At 36.6% G+C, this 15,735-nt stretch overlaps 2 protein-coding genes across 4 annotated transcripts; both read left to right on the top strand.

Annotated features, from left to right (window-relative positions):
• The first annotated feature begins 1,319 nt into the window (after positions 1-1,319).
• Positions 1,320-6,988, top strand: LOC130717674 (uncharacterized). 3 transcript variants are annotated; one of them, XM_057568008.1, is made up of 4 exons: positions 1,320-1,566; positions 2,230-2,481; positions 2,578-5,288; positions 5,383-6,988. In XM_057568008.1, exons 2-4 carry the CDS (start codon positions 2,458-2,460, stop codon positions 6,743-6,745), a joined length of 4,098 nt encoding a protein of 1,365 aa, XP_057423991.1. In that variant the 5' UTR covers positions 1,320-1,566; positions 2,230-2,457; the 3' UTR covers positions 6,746-6,988. The 3 variants fall into 3 exon arrangements, with proteins under 3 accessions (XP_057423991.1, XP_057423989.1, XP_057423990.1); XM_057568006.1 differs by having other exon boundaries at positions 2,230-5,288; XM_057568007.1 differs by having other exon boundaries at positions 1,560-1,648; positions 2,230-5,288.
• A 3,788-nt stretch (positions 6,989-10,776) lies between these two features.
• On the top strand, positions 10,777-14,488 carry LOC130717675 (nifU-like protein 4, mitochondrial). The gene is made up of 5 exons (XM_057568010.1): positions 10,777-11,210; positions 11,300-11,475; positions 12,870-12,973; positions 13,090-13,201; positions 13,828-14,488. Exons 1-5 carry the CDS (start codon positions 10,853-10,855, stop codon positions 13,894-13,896), a joined length of 819 nt encoding a protein of 272 aa, XP_057423993.1. The 5' UTR covers positions 10,777-10,852; the 3' UTR covers positions 13,897-14,488.
• Positions 14,489-15,735: the final 1,247 nt, after the last annotated feature.

The raw sequence follows: 15,735 nt of genomic DNA, 5'->3' as shown, positions 1-15,735 counted from the left end.
TTGGGATTTGCTTGGTGCTGCCTGGAGATACCTTGTGTCACTTTAATCAATTTGTATCTTGCTGGACCCTGGCTAAAAAGAAGGGCATAGCTGCGCTCTGGTTAGCGGTGGTGTGGCATTTGTGGATTGGGAGAAATGCAATGGTTCTTAGGGGAGAAAGCTTGGAGGCTGAGAGTATTTTTGAAGCTGCAAAATCAAAAGCATGGAATTGGCTAAGAGCTCGTAGCAGGAACTTTCATCATTCTATTTTTGAGTGGTTTAATGAACCACTGGTTTGCTTGTGTGATATCTGATGAGATTTGTGTTGAAGTGCTAAATTGTTAGGCTGGCTTAATTCTATCATGTTTTGTCAAAGGGGATGAAGGCTCATAAAATACAGCCTGCTCGTGTGTCCTTTTTTTCAAATCAGTAATGCAATACAATTGAATTCTGCATGTTGAAGTTCATTTAAAGGGTATTGCTAGGTGGAACATCAATTCTGTTGGAGCTTGCAGGTGGAGGTCGTTTCATTTTGGAAAATTGGCTCTATATGGCAGTATAGATTGGCTGCTGTGTAGATTGGTTCTTGGGCTTGGTGGTTTTTTGGGGTTAATTTGATTCTTTGTAAATCTCCTTTGGAAATTCCTTTTGGCTTTATAAATTGGTTCTTTTTTTCCTTTCTAGGTTTTTCCAAATGGGTTTTCTCCTAGTAAGGTTTTAATGAGGCATTTTCTATATTGCCTTTTTCCAAGGGGTATTGGATGGGTTAGTTTTGGCATTAATAGGTTTGCTTTGTATTGACTTCTTTTCAATCTTTTTTCCTCCATCATCTCTTACTTGTATTGGGATTGAAATACCCCTTATGCTTCTTTTCAATATAATTCATATTGCTTATAAAAAAACATATATATAGATAGATAGCACCCTCAAAATGATGACTTTTTTAGTTTTTATCATCTTTGATCATGAAACATGTGACAGGTAAAACTTAAGAGTTGAACAAGAAACTTCAATAATCCAATCACTATCAAGATTCAATACTTAATAATGTAAGACATTAAAGTCTTTTTTTTAAAGATAATATTTTGTGCAAGTTGCAATTTAGTAGCTCACTATTATCTTATTTTATTTTATTTTTATCACCGCATTATGATTTGAAAATTAGGTGGGTGGGAGAGCGACACGAACCTTACATCGAACGGGTGAGATTCAAAGATAAGATATCAACGGAGGAAAACACAACACGTTGAGATGAAAACACGTGGCGGAGCGGTGGTTGACGCGTGACGTCGGTGGCATAGAATAGAATATATATCAGCGAAGATAAGCCTCCATCCAAATGCACAAAAAGTCAATAAAATCGCGTGGGAACGCAATTCCAAACCCTAGTTCTAGAGAGAGAGAGTGTGTAATAAGAGAGAGAAAGAGATTCGAGAAAGAGATTCGATTCTTCCTTTGTTATCTCTTTCTCGTTGTTGTTTCCCACTATCGTTTCGTGGAAGTTGCAGACAAGAGAGAGAAAGAGAGAGCTTGACCTAGAACAAAACCCCTTTTCCAACAAACTTGTTTTTCCATCTTTCTTCCCAGGTATACAATACTTTCTCTTCGTTGAGATCTCAAAGTTTTTAACTACACTGCTTTAATTCCTCCGCAGCACTAATTCTTCATGGTATTTATATTATCACCATATGCCGTGCAATTCACTTTACCTCTTCATTGCTTTAGATCTAATTCTTCCACCCCGGGTTTTCTAGCTGTTTTTTTCATTTCAACTCAGCTGTTTTTGTCATTGTTCAGCTCTGTTTCTTTGCATTTTTCCTTCATCTCATGATGTTAGCTGAGCAGTTGTGAGGTTCATGGTGGGTTTTCCGCCTGAAACATTATTAGATGTCATGGGAGGAGATTGTTTTCCAACTTTTGGTTCATTTTGGTTGGTGAATTTTGTTTTAGCTTGTTGGTGATTTTTGTGAGGTGGATTTGCCATTGGTAATTAGTTTTTTAGTTCATTTTGCATGTTTTGGATGATTTGATTTCATAGTGTTTAGTGAGGACTGATCTGGATTCTGGGGGTTTGATGTAATTTTGGTGCTACCTTGCTTTGGATCTATTTGTTTTGGTAGATGATGGCTTGATTTGATTCAGTTTTTGGGTGACACTTGCTTTGACTTTGATTGAATCAATGTTTATCAGTTTAAGCTTTTTGATTATTGGCGGGATTCTAATGTTACAGATTTGTGTTGTGTTTTGCAGGTTCCAGCTTCTTTTTGGTCTGTCTTTATCCTGAAAGCAGCTGAGACTAAAGACTAGAGCTGACTTGACTTGGATACACAAGGCTTGGCTGTTGGAAGATGAACTTGTCTACCGATGATTGAAATTTTTAGCCAGTTTCAATAGTTATATATTGAGGATTTGCTATTAAGTCATAGTAGCTGAATTTTGAAAGAAGGGTTTTGACTTGTGAGCTTTTAGCGAAGAATCATGCCTGTTTCAGGACATGAAGAGGTGTTTATTTCTTTCTGATTTACAGCTAACTACGATTAGAGAACCATGCCAATTTGTTCTATTTTGGATATTGATTACTTGATCTTCTATTCACAGACCGGGGTAAAATCCCTTGCTGGGCAGTTTAGTGGTTTCATTGCAGGTGTGCCTATCAAGAAAAGGAGATTCCCTTTGATTCAGCCTTCTTCACCTGTGTCTGAAGAAGAAACTGAGTTACAACGAAAAGAAAATTCAAGCACTTCTCAAGGATCTGCCGGTGCACCAATCAAGAAAAGAAGGTTCCCTTCACTCCAAGCTTCTCCATCTCCTTCGGAAGAGGCCTCGCCTCCTGAAGAAACTGATGCCTTGCGAAAGGAATCACAGGGTTCAACCCTTTCTGCAGGTTCTGCTGGCTTATCTGATACTATTGAAAACCCTGTATTTGAAGAGAGGAAAGCGAGTTTTGATGATACCAAGGCTAATATGGAGCAAAAAGCAAATTCTGATGATAACAAGACTGATGTGGTGGGAAAGACAATTTCTGATGATAACAAGGCTGATGTGGTGGGAAACAACTCTTGTATGGTTGTGCCCAAAGTTGAGGAACCAGTCCTTGAAACTCAACCGTGTACTTTGGATATCGTGAATAGTATAGAGAAGGTGAAAGTGATACAGAATGAAGGTGACAACAAAGAAATGGAATCCCAAATGATTAAGGGGAATCCTGAACTCCTATTGGCTGCAAAGGAAGGTCTTCTTGCACTTAGCATTGGAGCAGATGTGAGCAAACAGAATGCCCAAGACTTGTCTAAACAAGAGAGTCATGTTCCAGAAAGTTCTAGTTTATCTTTAAGCTTAAAGGAGCACTTATTTCCAGCTGTTGCAAGTCCAGAAGTTGAAGACAGTCACACAAAAATTGAGAAAATTGAGAAAGTAGAACCTGTCTCCTTGGAATTATCTTTAAGCAAGGAAGAATGCAGTCCTCACAGAGTGAATACTGATACTAAAACTAGTGGTGATATAACAAAGTCCCATTCTAACCGGGCAAATTGGGATCTTAATACTACAATGGATGCCTGGGAAGAATTTGGGTCTCATGCCGGTTCAGTTAAAACCTCTAGTGATGGGATGAAAATGATGGGTACTGCGCTGGGTGAGAAATTGTTAACATCTGACAGGAAACCACTAAGAACTGCTGAGTCTTTAAAGAAAAACACATTGGAAGAGCAGAACAAAGCTTCTCTTTCATCTCGTATTCAGAAAAATGCGGAGGGACCTTCTAGATTTTCTGTTAAATTAAATCCAGGCAGTGTTAGTCCTGCTGTGAGCCTTTCAAATGTTGTAGCTACTGCTGGCGATGCAAGTACTTCTAGTTTTAGGTCAGTTCTTTCATCTTATCTTCAGAAAAATGCAGAGGAGCCCTCTAGATTTCCTGTTAAATTAAATCCAGGCAGTGCTATTCCCGCTGTGAGCCTTTCAAATGTTGTAGCTACTGTTGGTGATGCAAGTACTTCTAGTTTTAGGTCAGTAAAGCCAGAACCATTAGATAATGTTGCTATTAAACAAGAATTTTTGATTTCCAAGTCATCAGAGGTTAGCCATTTAAAGTTAGTGGATCCAATGTTCATTAAATCTGAACCTCAAGAAAGGTCCAAGACAGCAGAGAGTAGTACTGATCAGTTTGGTAAAGAGTTGCCACAAGGGTCAGACAATTGTTCTTCTACCATGCCAATGCCAATGCCAATGCCGGTCTTGTTGAAGGTGCCACAAATTTCTGCAGATGGAGCTCATTCTCCTCCTACGGTTCATCTAGAAACCGTTGTTACACCTATGGTTGATAATGGTACAGTATTGAGTGATCCTAGCTCAAAAATTTCTTCCATTTTAACTAAAGATGCTGCTGATCATGAGGGTTGCAGATTGAAACTCATGAATGAGCCACCACCTGATCCACGAGATAGTGGTGAAAGTTGTGTTAATGATGAAGAAAAAATTACTTTGTCAGAAGATGATTCTTATGATTCTGATTTTGAGTCAGATGACAACCATGCTATAACTGTTGGTGCGGATACTCAACAACATGTTGAAGATGATGATTATGAAGACGGTGAGGTCCGAGAACCACTAGATCCTTCCACAGTGGAGGAGACCATTTGTGAGGTAAGAGAAGTGGAACATCCTGATTCTAGTAATTATGAAAATCAACAGGTGGAGAAAGAAGTAGTGAGTGTCATTGTTGATCATGTAGCGGAAATTGATAATAAGACTGGAATCCACCGTGAAATTAATAGTGTAGAAGATGGTGTGGACATTCATATGGTTGAGAGGCTTGGTAATGTGGTAGATAAAAATATGTGTGTTCAAGAGTCATTTGATGATGACAATTCTAATATTGCTTTTGATGATGACAATTCTAATATTGCAACGGATAGGAGATCAATTGATGAAGATTTGCAAAGAGAACTATCTGATGTTTCAGAAAGAAAAATTTTCTCTGAGGAGACAGAACTACCTTTTGATCAACCTAATATTGGAAGCCATGGGGTAGATGTTGTTCAGTGTGCTGAAGAGGTTATCAAAACAACTGATACTGTCTTAGAAAATGATATCAATTTTCCAAAGACGGAAGGATCTGCAAATACTGATGATGATTCAGCCAGAGATTTTAATAATGGTGGTAATCAAGGAAGAATTATAGATCTGTCCCGAGCTGCTAGTTCCTCATCCCCTAGTAAAACTAGGCCCATTCCAGGCAGGTCATTGTCATCAAGACCTGGAAGAGATGTGCTGCCTGACACACTTGATGGTGAAAAATTTCACAGAGGAAGGTAAACTATTTGGTCCTATACCGTTTTCCCTTATTGATTGAGTTGTATTCATTTTTTCAAGTCTTTTTTTTTTCCCTCATATTTTGATTTTCAGGGATGAAGTTTATGTTGACAGCCCTCACAAGTTTTCAAGAGAAAGACATCAAGATATGTCTGGTAGAAACTCTAGAATGAATTTTGTGCGAGGGAGAGGAAGAATGAATAGTCGAATGGATTCACATCGGGGTGAATGGGATTCTGATCGTGAATATTCTGGTGAGTTTTACAATGGTCCAACTCAGTACCGTGGGCCCAGGCCAAAGTATGCATCTGCTATGGCTGATACTGATATGGAGTACAATAATGCACCTGATGGTTCATATGCTAGTAATGCTCGGTTAGGAAGAAAGCCCTTGAATGATGGCTCATATATTGCACCAAGAAGACGTTCACCAGGAGGAAGAGATGGCATCCAAATGGGTCATAGGAATCCGAGACCTATTAGTCCAAATAGATGTATGGGTGGTGATGGTTCAGAGTTGGTTGGTGTGAGGCATAATGAAAAATTTATGAGAGGCTACCCTGATGATACTATGGATCCTGTGTACTCCCGGCCACAACAATTTGAGGCAATGGAGAGTCGGTTTAGTAGAGGTGGTAGGAACTTTTCTTCTATGCAGAGGAGGGGACCTCCCCAAATCCGTTCAAAGTCGCCCATCAGATCACGGAGTCGCTCACCTCCATGGTCATCACCAAGAAGAAGGTCCCCCAGAAGAAGATCACCAGAAGGTTTTGGTAACCATCCAGATTGTAGTCACAGAAGATCACCTATGTACAGAGTTGACAGAATGAGATCCCCACCAGTTTTTTCTGGGGAGAGAGTGGTGAGGAGGCATGACTCCCCGTCATTCATGTCACGACCTTCAAATGACATGAGGGACATTGATTCTGCAAGAGATCACGGACATCCAAGACCTGGGATTTCCAATAGAAGCCCATCTGGTCGAATTTTAATCAGAAACAATAGGAGATTTGATGTTGTAGATCACAGAGATCGCGCGGACAACGATACTGACTACTTTGGGGGGCCAATGCATTCTGGTGGCAGGATGCTTGAGCTCAATGGTGAAGCAAATGGTGAGGAGAGGAGGAGGTTTGGTGAGAGACGAGGACCTGTGCGTACTTTTAGGCCTCCTTATAATAATAATGTTGGAGAGAATTTTCACATCAATGCAGAAGATGGACCTAGGCAACATTATAGATTCTGTTCAGATGATTCAGATTTTCATGACAGAGGAAACAACATGAGGGAGAGGGACTTTGACAGAAGGATTAAGGGGGGTAGGGGGCCAGCAAATGTGCCACCTAGAAGAACCAGGAATATGGATGAGCAGGAAGAGAATTTCAGGCACGGTGGACAGGTCTGGAATGATGATAGTTTTGATGATATTTCAAGAGTGAAGAGGAAAAGATTTTGATCTCCCTTTTATCAGGAAAAGTTTCCTGCTTAGTAGTGGGGAGGTTATGGATTTGTATTGCAGATTTTCACCTACAGTGTTTTTAGATTTAGACTAAAATAATATTTGGTCATCATCCTTTTGTGGCCTTCCGTTGCACCTTTAGCTTTAACCATATGAAATGGTGATGCTGTGCTTATAGCATGAAGCGATGTCAGATTGGACAGGAAGGAACTGTGAAATGAAACTGGCTACAGTATGAGACCAAGATTGCACTAGACATATAATTGTTCTTTATGAACTGAATCAAAAACTAAATGAAGGTTGGGTTTCTTTAACAGCTTAATTAATCAGATGAAATTAATTGGATGAAATAACGCTAATGGTTTTTTTTAAAGTTTCGTATTAACTACTGTTTATTCACCAATCAACATTAATACTGTGTTAAGGAAATGTTTTCTCAATAATGATGTTTCATTCAGCAATCGGCATAATGAAAAAATCTATTAAATTTTACGTTTTTAGTTCCTAAAATTAAGCTGGAAGTTTTAGAGGAATTAATGCTTATAGTGATGATCGTTTATCACTTAAGCATTAGTGTGTTGGGTATAAGCATTTATTTAAGTTGAGAAAATTATTAAATTAAGTTGAAAATAAATTATGAATTTTAATGAGCATAAGCTTTTATAAGCATAGTTTTAGGGAAAGATTATTTATAATTTCTTTTAAGCACTTTGTATGAGCGTTCCTCCTATAAAATAAGTCAGTAAAGCTCTTCCAAATTGTGGCGGATATTGGCCAAATTATTTTTGGGGGCTGACACAGTAAAGAAATTTTTTAACAAACAAATTTCTAGCTTTTTAATGAGATCATTTGGTTTTCAAAAAAAAAAAAATGAGATCATTTGATATATTGATTCAATTTTGCGTACAAATATCAATAGTGTTTTTTTAGTGTGTGCTGCTTTAGTTGATGCAGTGTTCAATATCAATGTACTTAGGAGGAAAACTATTTAGATCAAATTAGTTACTTTTATTTTCTTTCAACACTCTTCCACGCACAAGTCCATAATAATTAAAAAATAGAAATTGAGAAATTAGGTAGCATATAGAAATGGTGATGGGAGGAAAAACAGTTTCAAAAAGGATCAAAAATACACAGCGACATACCTCACTCTTCCACGACCAAGTCAGAAATTATTGATTAATATTCACAGAAGTTTGCTGACAATATTTTTAACACTTTAACATGTTCATACTTTCCCTACCTTACTTTAAAACTAATACTATAACATCTACAGAAAATTGCTCAAGATTTGTTTTTTTTAGTAAATAAAAGCATTTCCTTTTCAAATGGAATAATGAATGTTTGGTATATCTATGTATGTGGTTCCTATTGAAACAAAAAGTTATCACTTCACATCTTATTTTCTCTTCCATTTAATTTCCACTATTATCTCTCAATTCTACTTCTATTACATTACTTATTATGCTTATAAAAAAAACATGACTTATTATAACCTATTACTTATGATATCTTATATGTCTATCTTTTTTCTTCTTATTGTGTAGTGTTAGTTTTTGAAAAAGCTAAGGGACTGTTTGATTACTGTTTTTAAAAACAGTTTTCCGTTTTTAAAAGTAAAAAAACAATAAAATATGTTAGGTTATGGATGTTTTCTAAGATTATATTTAAAAATAATTTTCATATTTCTGTTTTTAAAACAGATTTTAGAGAACAACAAAAAGTTGTTTTTGTTCTTTGTTTTTTTACTTCTGATAAAAAACACGGTGGCAAAATTGCAATTTTAACAAACTTTCGTTTTTAATATAAAACACGGTGTATCTGGTTTTTCACGCCCTCCATGACTCCATCTTCTATCAGTCCTTGTTCTGGCAGCGTGACACCCTCCAGTAATTGCTTTGTGGATCACCACAAAAAAAAAACGAAACCCTAAAAAAAATGAAACCCCAAAATGAAACCCTGAAAAAAAAAACGAAAAAAAACGGTTTGTTGAATTACATGAAACGTTAACAATGGCGACAAACCAAACAAAGCGGTTTACTAAGGGCACCATTTTCATGGTAATTTAAAATAAAAATGTATTATGGAGTTCTCAAACATAAAAAAATGAAAAACAAAAACCCCGAAAAAAAAACCACAAAATGAAACCCTAAAAAAAATTGAAACCACAAAAAAAAAGAAACCCTAAAATGAAACAACAAAAAAAACACTGAAACCCCCAAAAAAAACACTGAAACCCCAAAATGAAACCACAAAAAAAAAATGAAACCCCAAAATGAAACCCTAAAAAAAAGGAAACCCCAAAAAAAAATGAACCCACAAAATGAAACAACAACAAAAAATGAAACCCCAAAATGAAACCCTGAAAAAAAAAGGAAACCCCAAAAAAAAATTAAACCCTGAAAAAAAATGAAAACCCAAAAATAACTGAAACCCTGGAAAAAATGAAACCCTAAAAAAAATGAAACCACAAAAAAAAATGAAACCCTAAAAACAAAATGAAACCCCAAAATGAAACCCTAAAGAAAAGGAAACCCAAAAAAAAAAATGAAACCACAAAATGAAACAACAAAAAAAAATGAATCCCCAAAATGAAACCCTAAAAAAAGGAAACCCCACAATGAAACCCTGGAAAAAAAAGGAAATCCAAAAAAAAAAAATATACCCTGAAAAAAAAACGAAACCACAAAATAACTGAAACCACAAAAAAAAATATGATTTTTTTTGTGGTTTCAATTTTTTTTTTTAGGGTTTCAAATTTTTTTTGATGTTTTTTTTTGTCGTTTCTATTTTTTTTCAGGGTTTCAATTTTTTTTTGAGGTTTCATTTTTTATGTGGTTTCAGTTTTTTTTTGTGGTTACATTTTTTTCAGGGTTTCAGTTTTTTTTTTGGGTTTTCAATTTTTTTCAGGGTTTAATTTTTTTTTATTAAAAAATGAAACCCTAAAAAAAAAATGAAGTGTTTTTTCCAAAAAAACCCACCTTCCGACTCGAAGCGGTTTTTTCCAAAAAAGTCCACCTTCCGACTCGAAGCGTTTTTTTCCAAAAATGTCCACCTTCCGACTCGAAGCGTTTGCCCAAAAAAGTCCACCTTCCGACTCGAAGCGTTTGCCCAAAATGTCCACCTTCCGACTCGTATCGTTTGCCCAAAAAGTCCACCTTCCGACTCGAAGCGTTTGCCCAAAAAATAGTATGAATACTATTTACATGAACTTTTCTAAATACTTGCGTCACAATCATTTATGTTATATGATAAGCTCTAATAAATTCTTTCAAACACGATATTCTCCTTCAACTAATCTAATTACAAAAGTTAATTCATGTCAATGATTTTGTTTCTTTATAAGATCGGGTTGTGTATATATTTCCTAGTTATTGTTTGTCGACATATTGATATGAGGATTCCTGGGCTGGTAGCCCACTTAGATGATAAAGTGTTGTACGTTTGGGCTTGTGCTTTTGTTCACTTTTTTATGAATAATGTTATGTTAACACCTCTAAAATGAGGTGTAGAGAGGTGGAGGAGGAGAGAGATAGGAAGAAAAGAAAAAGTAAGAGAGAGGAAGTATGAGATGTGATAGATAATAAAAGGAGAGAGATAGAAATAAAAATGAGTGAAAATGAAGTGTTTAAAAAATGAGGTGTGTATATATCATTGTTGCTTTTTTATCTCAAAAATAAAAACAAACCAAAAGAAAGTAGTTTTATAATTAGGACTTATGAACCCGTTTCAAGCTGTGGCTCTAAACTGGTTTGGAGAGAAGAAATTGGCATGTTGCTACGGAACAAAGTTTGTCACAAATTCCTCGTCAGCCATTTGCGACGCACAGACATCTGTCACAAAAACCAATCCGGCAACTTTGCGACGGAAAATGTTCCACCACAATGTCCTTGTCAGCCAATTTGCAACGGAAACAATTGATCCGTCACAAAGTCCTAGTAAGTGTGGCGACGGAATATTAGCGATGCATTTCTTCGTCGCAAATACCATATAAATCTGCGACGAAATTTCTCTCTATAAGATAAACAAAAAACACATCATTCTTCCTCTTCTATATGTTCTCAATTCTCAATTGAAATTAAAACCAGAACCGAATCGGAAACAATGACCAGTGGTTGTGGTAGGGTTCTTCGGCGATTGGTAAGATTAGCACAATCGGAGACGAAGAGGAACAACAATTCTCTCGTCTTCATACCTCGCCGCCTCGCCGCCGCAACGCCGTCGTTCCTCGCTCCCAATGCCGCTGCTGCTTTCTCCTCTTCCTCCGCCTCCCCTCTTCCATTTCTCCGATTCTCCACCGGACAAAGGAGAGCCATGTTCATCCAAACGCAGTCGACTCCAAACCCCTTGTCTCTCATGTTTCACCCTGGCAAGCCTGTTATGGAAGTTGGAAGCGCCGACTTCCCCAACCCTCGTTCCGCCATGAATTCTCCCCTCGCTAAATCACTCTTCGCCATCGACGGTTGCTACTCTCTGTCATTTCTCTTTCTCTTTACCTTCCTCTATTCTTTCATATAATAATAATTGTTTAATTCTCTTTCTCTGTTGCAGGGATTACTCGTATCTTCTTTGGATCGGATTTCGTCACGGTTACCAAATCCGAAGATGCTTCCTGGGAATTCCTTAAGCCTGAAATCTTCGCCGCTATCATGGACTTCTACTCTTCCGGCCAGCCCCTCTTTTTGGACTCTCAGACTTCTGCTGCCATGGATACTGCTATCAAAGATGTATGTATGGTAGATAGATTTACAGTAATCATTATCTTCCTTATGGTAATCATTTCAGTATTGGTTATTGCAAACACAATGATGTGTAACATAGAGTTAGCCAGCAATACCAGATTGTGTAGGACTTTCCTATCATATGATAACATTTAGAATTCCATTTCATGTATTCAAAGACATGGATATTCAAAATTCTATTGTGCTTAGAATTTCCAATGAAGTAATCACATCAGATGGCTCATGCTCTGCAGCCATCAACCTAAAGATGATTAGACTCACAGCGCACAATCTCACACCCAGTTTAATAGAGTTGATATCCCTTAGTCCATGCTCCATACTATCACACAGTTCCACTTCCATTTAAGAGGCTTACTTGGTCTCGAAAGTCAGACATCGAACACCCAATGGAATAGCCCAACTGGGTCCAAAACTGAAAAACAGATGCATAATTTTTTACAATTTTTAATATAGAATAGCTTTGTTTCAATCTCACAAATTGATTTTTATACCATACTGCTGGTTCTGTCGTTCTGGTATGCCATAAGCTTAGTTATTTACATTCATGCATTCAGCACTGCAAGAGACTCGTGTTTCATGCTCGTCACTACTCCTGTAATTTTTTATTTTATTCCAATTTATGTTTCTCTTGGTCGGGATCCATCCATACAACACTGTCATCCTTTATGTAACCAAGATGGGAATAGTTTCTCAAATATAGAATTGGTGTGAACATACCAGAGCACATCAATTCAAACAACACGGTTGGCAATCTCTTCTCTTGTGTCTCTCAATTCCCTTCTCCTAGTTTTCTCCTTAACCTTTTTTAGACTTTGTTAAAGTCTCACATTGACTAGAGATTTGGTCAAAGAAGTCTTTATAAAAGGTAGGACAATCCTTACCTTTAAGCTAACTTTTGGGTTAGAGTTAGGCTTAGCCCAAATTCTCTAGAGTCTATCCTTAGATCTATTTTGTTATTGGACTACCCATGATGGGCCACCAATAGAAGTTCAAAGTTCAATAATCAACTTGGCCCATGGTTTTTCCAAGAAAAATTAATGAAATCAATCTTGTACATGATTATTCTAGGAGAAATTGATGAAGTTAATTTGACCTACAGTGTCCACACTTCAGATGTCTAGCCTTGGATGTGAGGCGGGTATGTTTAGGTCTTACATTGACCGGAGATGTGATAAAAAAAATCATATAGAAAGTAGGGCAATTCATACATCTAATCTAGCTTTTGGGGTCTTGACATAGACTAAATTCTCAAGAGATTTGTTAATGATCCAAGTACCCAGAGTGTGAGACTTGTCTTACTTATGGTGTACATGAGCGTATCTCCTCCACTACTTTTGAGAGGTCGAAACTAATTCTGAAGTATTTATGTTTCCATATAGGATGATTCTGAAATAGTTGCGATGATCAAGGAGTTGCTGGAAACCCGTATTCGACCAGCTGTGCAAGATGATGGTGGGGACATTGTATATAGAGGCTTTGACCCGTGAGTTCTTCTTTTATTTTGGTTTTAAATCACTTTCATCAAAGCTTAATGAAAAATATTTATGCATTATAGAATGACTCTGTTTACCGAGTTGTTTTTATTGTGGTTTTCTCTAGAGATACCGGAATAGTGAAACTTCAAATGCAAGGAGCATGTAGTGGCTGCCCGAGTTCATCAGTTACTCTAAAATCCGGCATCGAAAATATGCTGATGCATTATGTACCTGAGGTAACAAGTTTGGCATATCTTTTTGGGATTTGACTAATGTGTTTCTTGTTTCCATGTAGATATTTATTGTTACAGAATTAAAATCTTAGGCATTATCTTCCTTCAGCACTAAAGCAGTCCGCCTTTCCTATTCTTATTCCTGAGTTAATTTTGAGTGCATAATACTAGCTGGGGACCAATTAACTTTTAACATTTGCTAATTGTACACCTTTGGATTAAATTTCCTATTTGTTCTACATTAATACATATACCTATTTATCATGGTATGCAGTATCTTTTAACATGTATTCTCTAGGATATTGAATATTGTATTGATGAGTAGTGCTAGCAACACTCTCTTTGACACTTTTTTCTAACACCCTCCCTTTGATTGGTTGAAAGTAAGGGGATTCCATTGGAGCAAATGAAACTAAAATGACTAATCAAAATGATTGGTCAAAATCCATGTGGGGTCCACTAAGGGGATTTGATTGGAGCAAATGAACCTAAAATGACTAAAATCACGCATTTGTGGTACTATTTAGTATTTACGCAGTTGCAAAACAATAGGAACCAAAAGTGCCACTAAGTCTTTTGATTATATCTTGATGATAACATTTTCTAAATGCTGCTTGTTGCTTTTACAGGTCAAAGGTGTGGAACAAGAATTGGATCCTGAGGGTGAGGAAGCAGCATTAAGTGGACAAATGGAGTAGTTAATCAGTCTAACAACAGTACATGATGGAAACAAAAGGTGTGAGTGTATATGCAAACAAATATATGAAATAAGTTGTCAGTTTGATACATTGTAGTATGGCATGAAATTTTGGTCTAGTTAGATCTCACTGACATGGTATGAAGTAGTTTGTTACTCAAGGACGGCACGCTGTACTCTCAATTTGTCCTACTTAGCTATGGTTCTAGGTGCTCCGAAAAAGTACAAGCATTGTTTGCCAATTGTTTGTCTTCAGCGTTCAGACACACATGTACTGATTATCCATCACTCGGTAACTAGTGATTCTCTCCTTTTTAGTGTTCAATGGAGACCAGCAAAAAGGCATTGATCATTGTTGTTTTATTGCCAACTATTTGTATTCTAGGGTTGGTCCCCATGTACTCTATTGCTAGCTGCATACAATTTCTTTATTAATTTCATAACAGCCAACAGGGGCCAGTCATGTAATAAGGTGTCCCTGACTCTGGTTTTTGCATGAAATCTTGACTAATTGCATCCATATTTTCTGTACCTCTTTTACATGGCATATTTAGGTATTTAATGTTATTTTACTGGAGAATTTTTTTGCGTTGAATCAGTTATTTATATGAACTTTTATTTCCATTATTCTTTATCAGGCTCAACAATTTTCCGTTTTCAACATGTAGATCATTAATTGGGTGGAATTAGTGTAGGATCCACTAAAAATATGAGTATCACTTCTTATTTAATGAGACTCAAATGAAATTCAACCAATCAATTGGAGAGTGTTTGAGTAAGTGTTGTTCGACCAAAAAAAAATTGTGCTACTATTAAGGTGGCACGGGCTCAGGCAGTACTAGATGTATTGAGCTTAATATGACTGATAAAAATAGCTTAATCTATTTCATATCTAGTTATGGATCCCATTCTCACCTTAAAGAAACTTTTTTTCCCAAATTGAGTAATTTGATAGAAATGAAAGAGAGAAATAAAGATATCTAAGGAATATGGAAAATTTGTTTGTGAAAATGAAAATGTGACTGTTCTCTCTTAAACATAATTAACTCTTGTAAATGTTGTATGTGTTAAAAAAAAGAATAACTTGGATTTAACTTAGGTGACATGGATATCCATTAGCTGTTTGAGAAATTCTACAAACACATTTTAAAACTCTAATTTATTGGTTGAAATTCATGTGGCTTCACTAAAGATACTTAGAGGGAGGATGCAATGCAATAATTCTATTGTATATATCAGTATGCACCAATTGGGATATCAAACCATATTTCACGTGTCCACTAGAATCCACGAAATTAACCACTTTTCACTTTGGTGTAGCTGCCCTTCCCAATTCGTTGCGCAATCATACTGAGTCAGCCCTACAACACTAGGAATCAGCCACTCATCACTAATCTGTTGTCAAAATTACCGTGAAGAGTCTTAGAAAAGAAGATTATTGTATTATCTTTATTTACTTTTTGACCATAACTTGCACGAAAAAGATCAGGATAATAATTAATTACTTCAACATGCTCCATATTGGCCTCTGCAAAATGAGTTAATAAATCATTCGCAAAAGCTAAATGGAAGAGCTCAAGGCCATCACGACACATCTTAATTGGTATCCATAAACGAAAATTGATTGTCGTAAAGATAATTTGGGAAAATCTTTCCATACACAACCAAAAAAGGGAAATAAGATCACCTTGCCTGATGTCTCTCAGGATAAAAAGGATCCAAAGCTTCACTATTCCAAAGCAATTGCACTCGAGTAGAGGAGATACCGTGCTCCATTAAACTAACAAGGGGTCTCGAAAACCCACATCCACCAAATTATCTTTTACAAAACTCCAACAGA

This window comes from Lotus japonicus, chromosome 5 (assembly GCF_012489685.1).
Source record: "Lotus japonicus ecotype B-129 chromosome 5, LjGifu_v1.2".
In the NCBI taxonomy this organism is placed as follows: Eukaryota; Viridiplantae; Streptophyta; class Magnoliopsida; order Fabales; family Fabaceae; genus Lotus; species Lotus japonicus.
The sequence above is the reverse complement of the archived record's forward strand: the minus strand, read 5'-3'. Positions and strand labels throughout refer to the sequence as shown.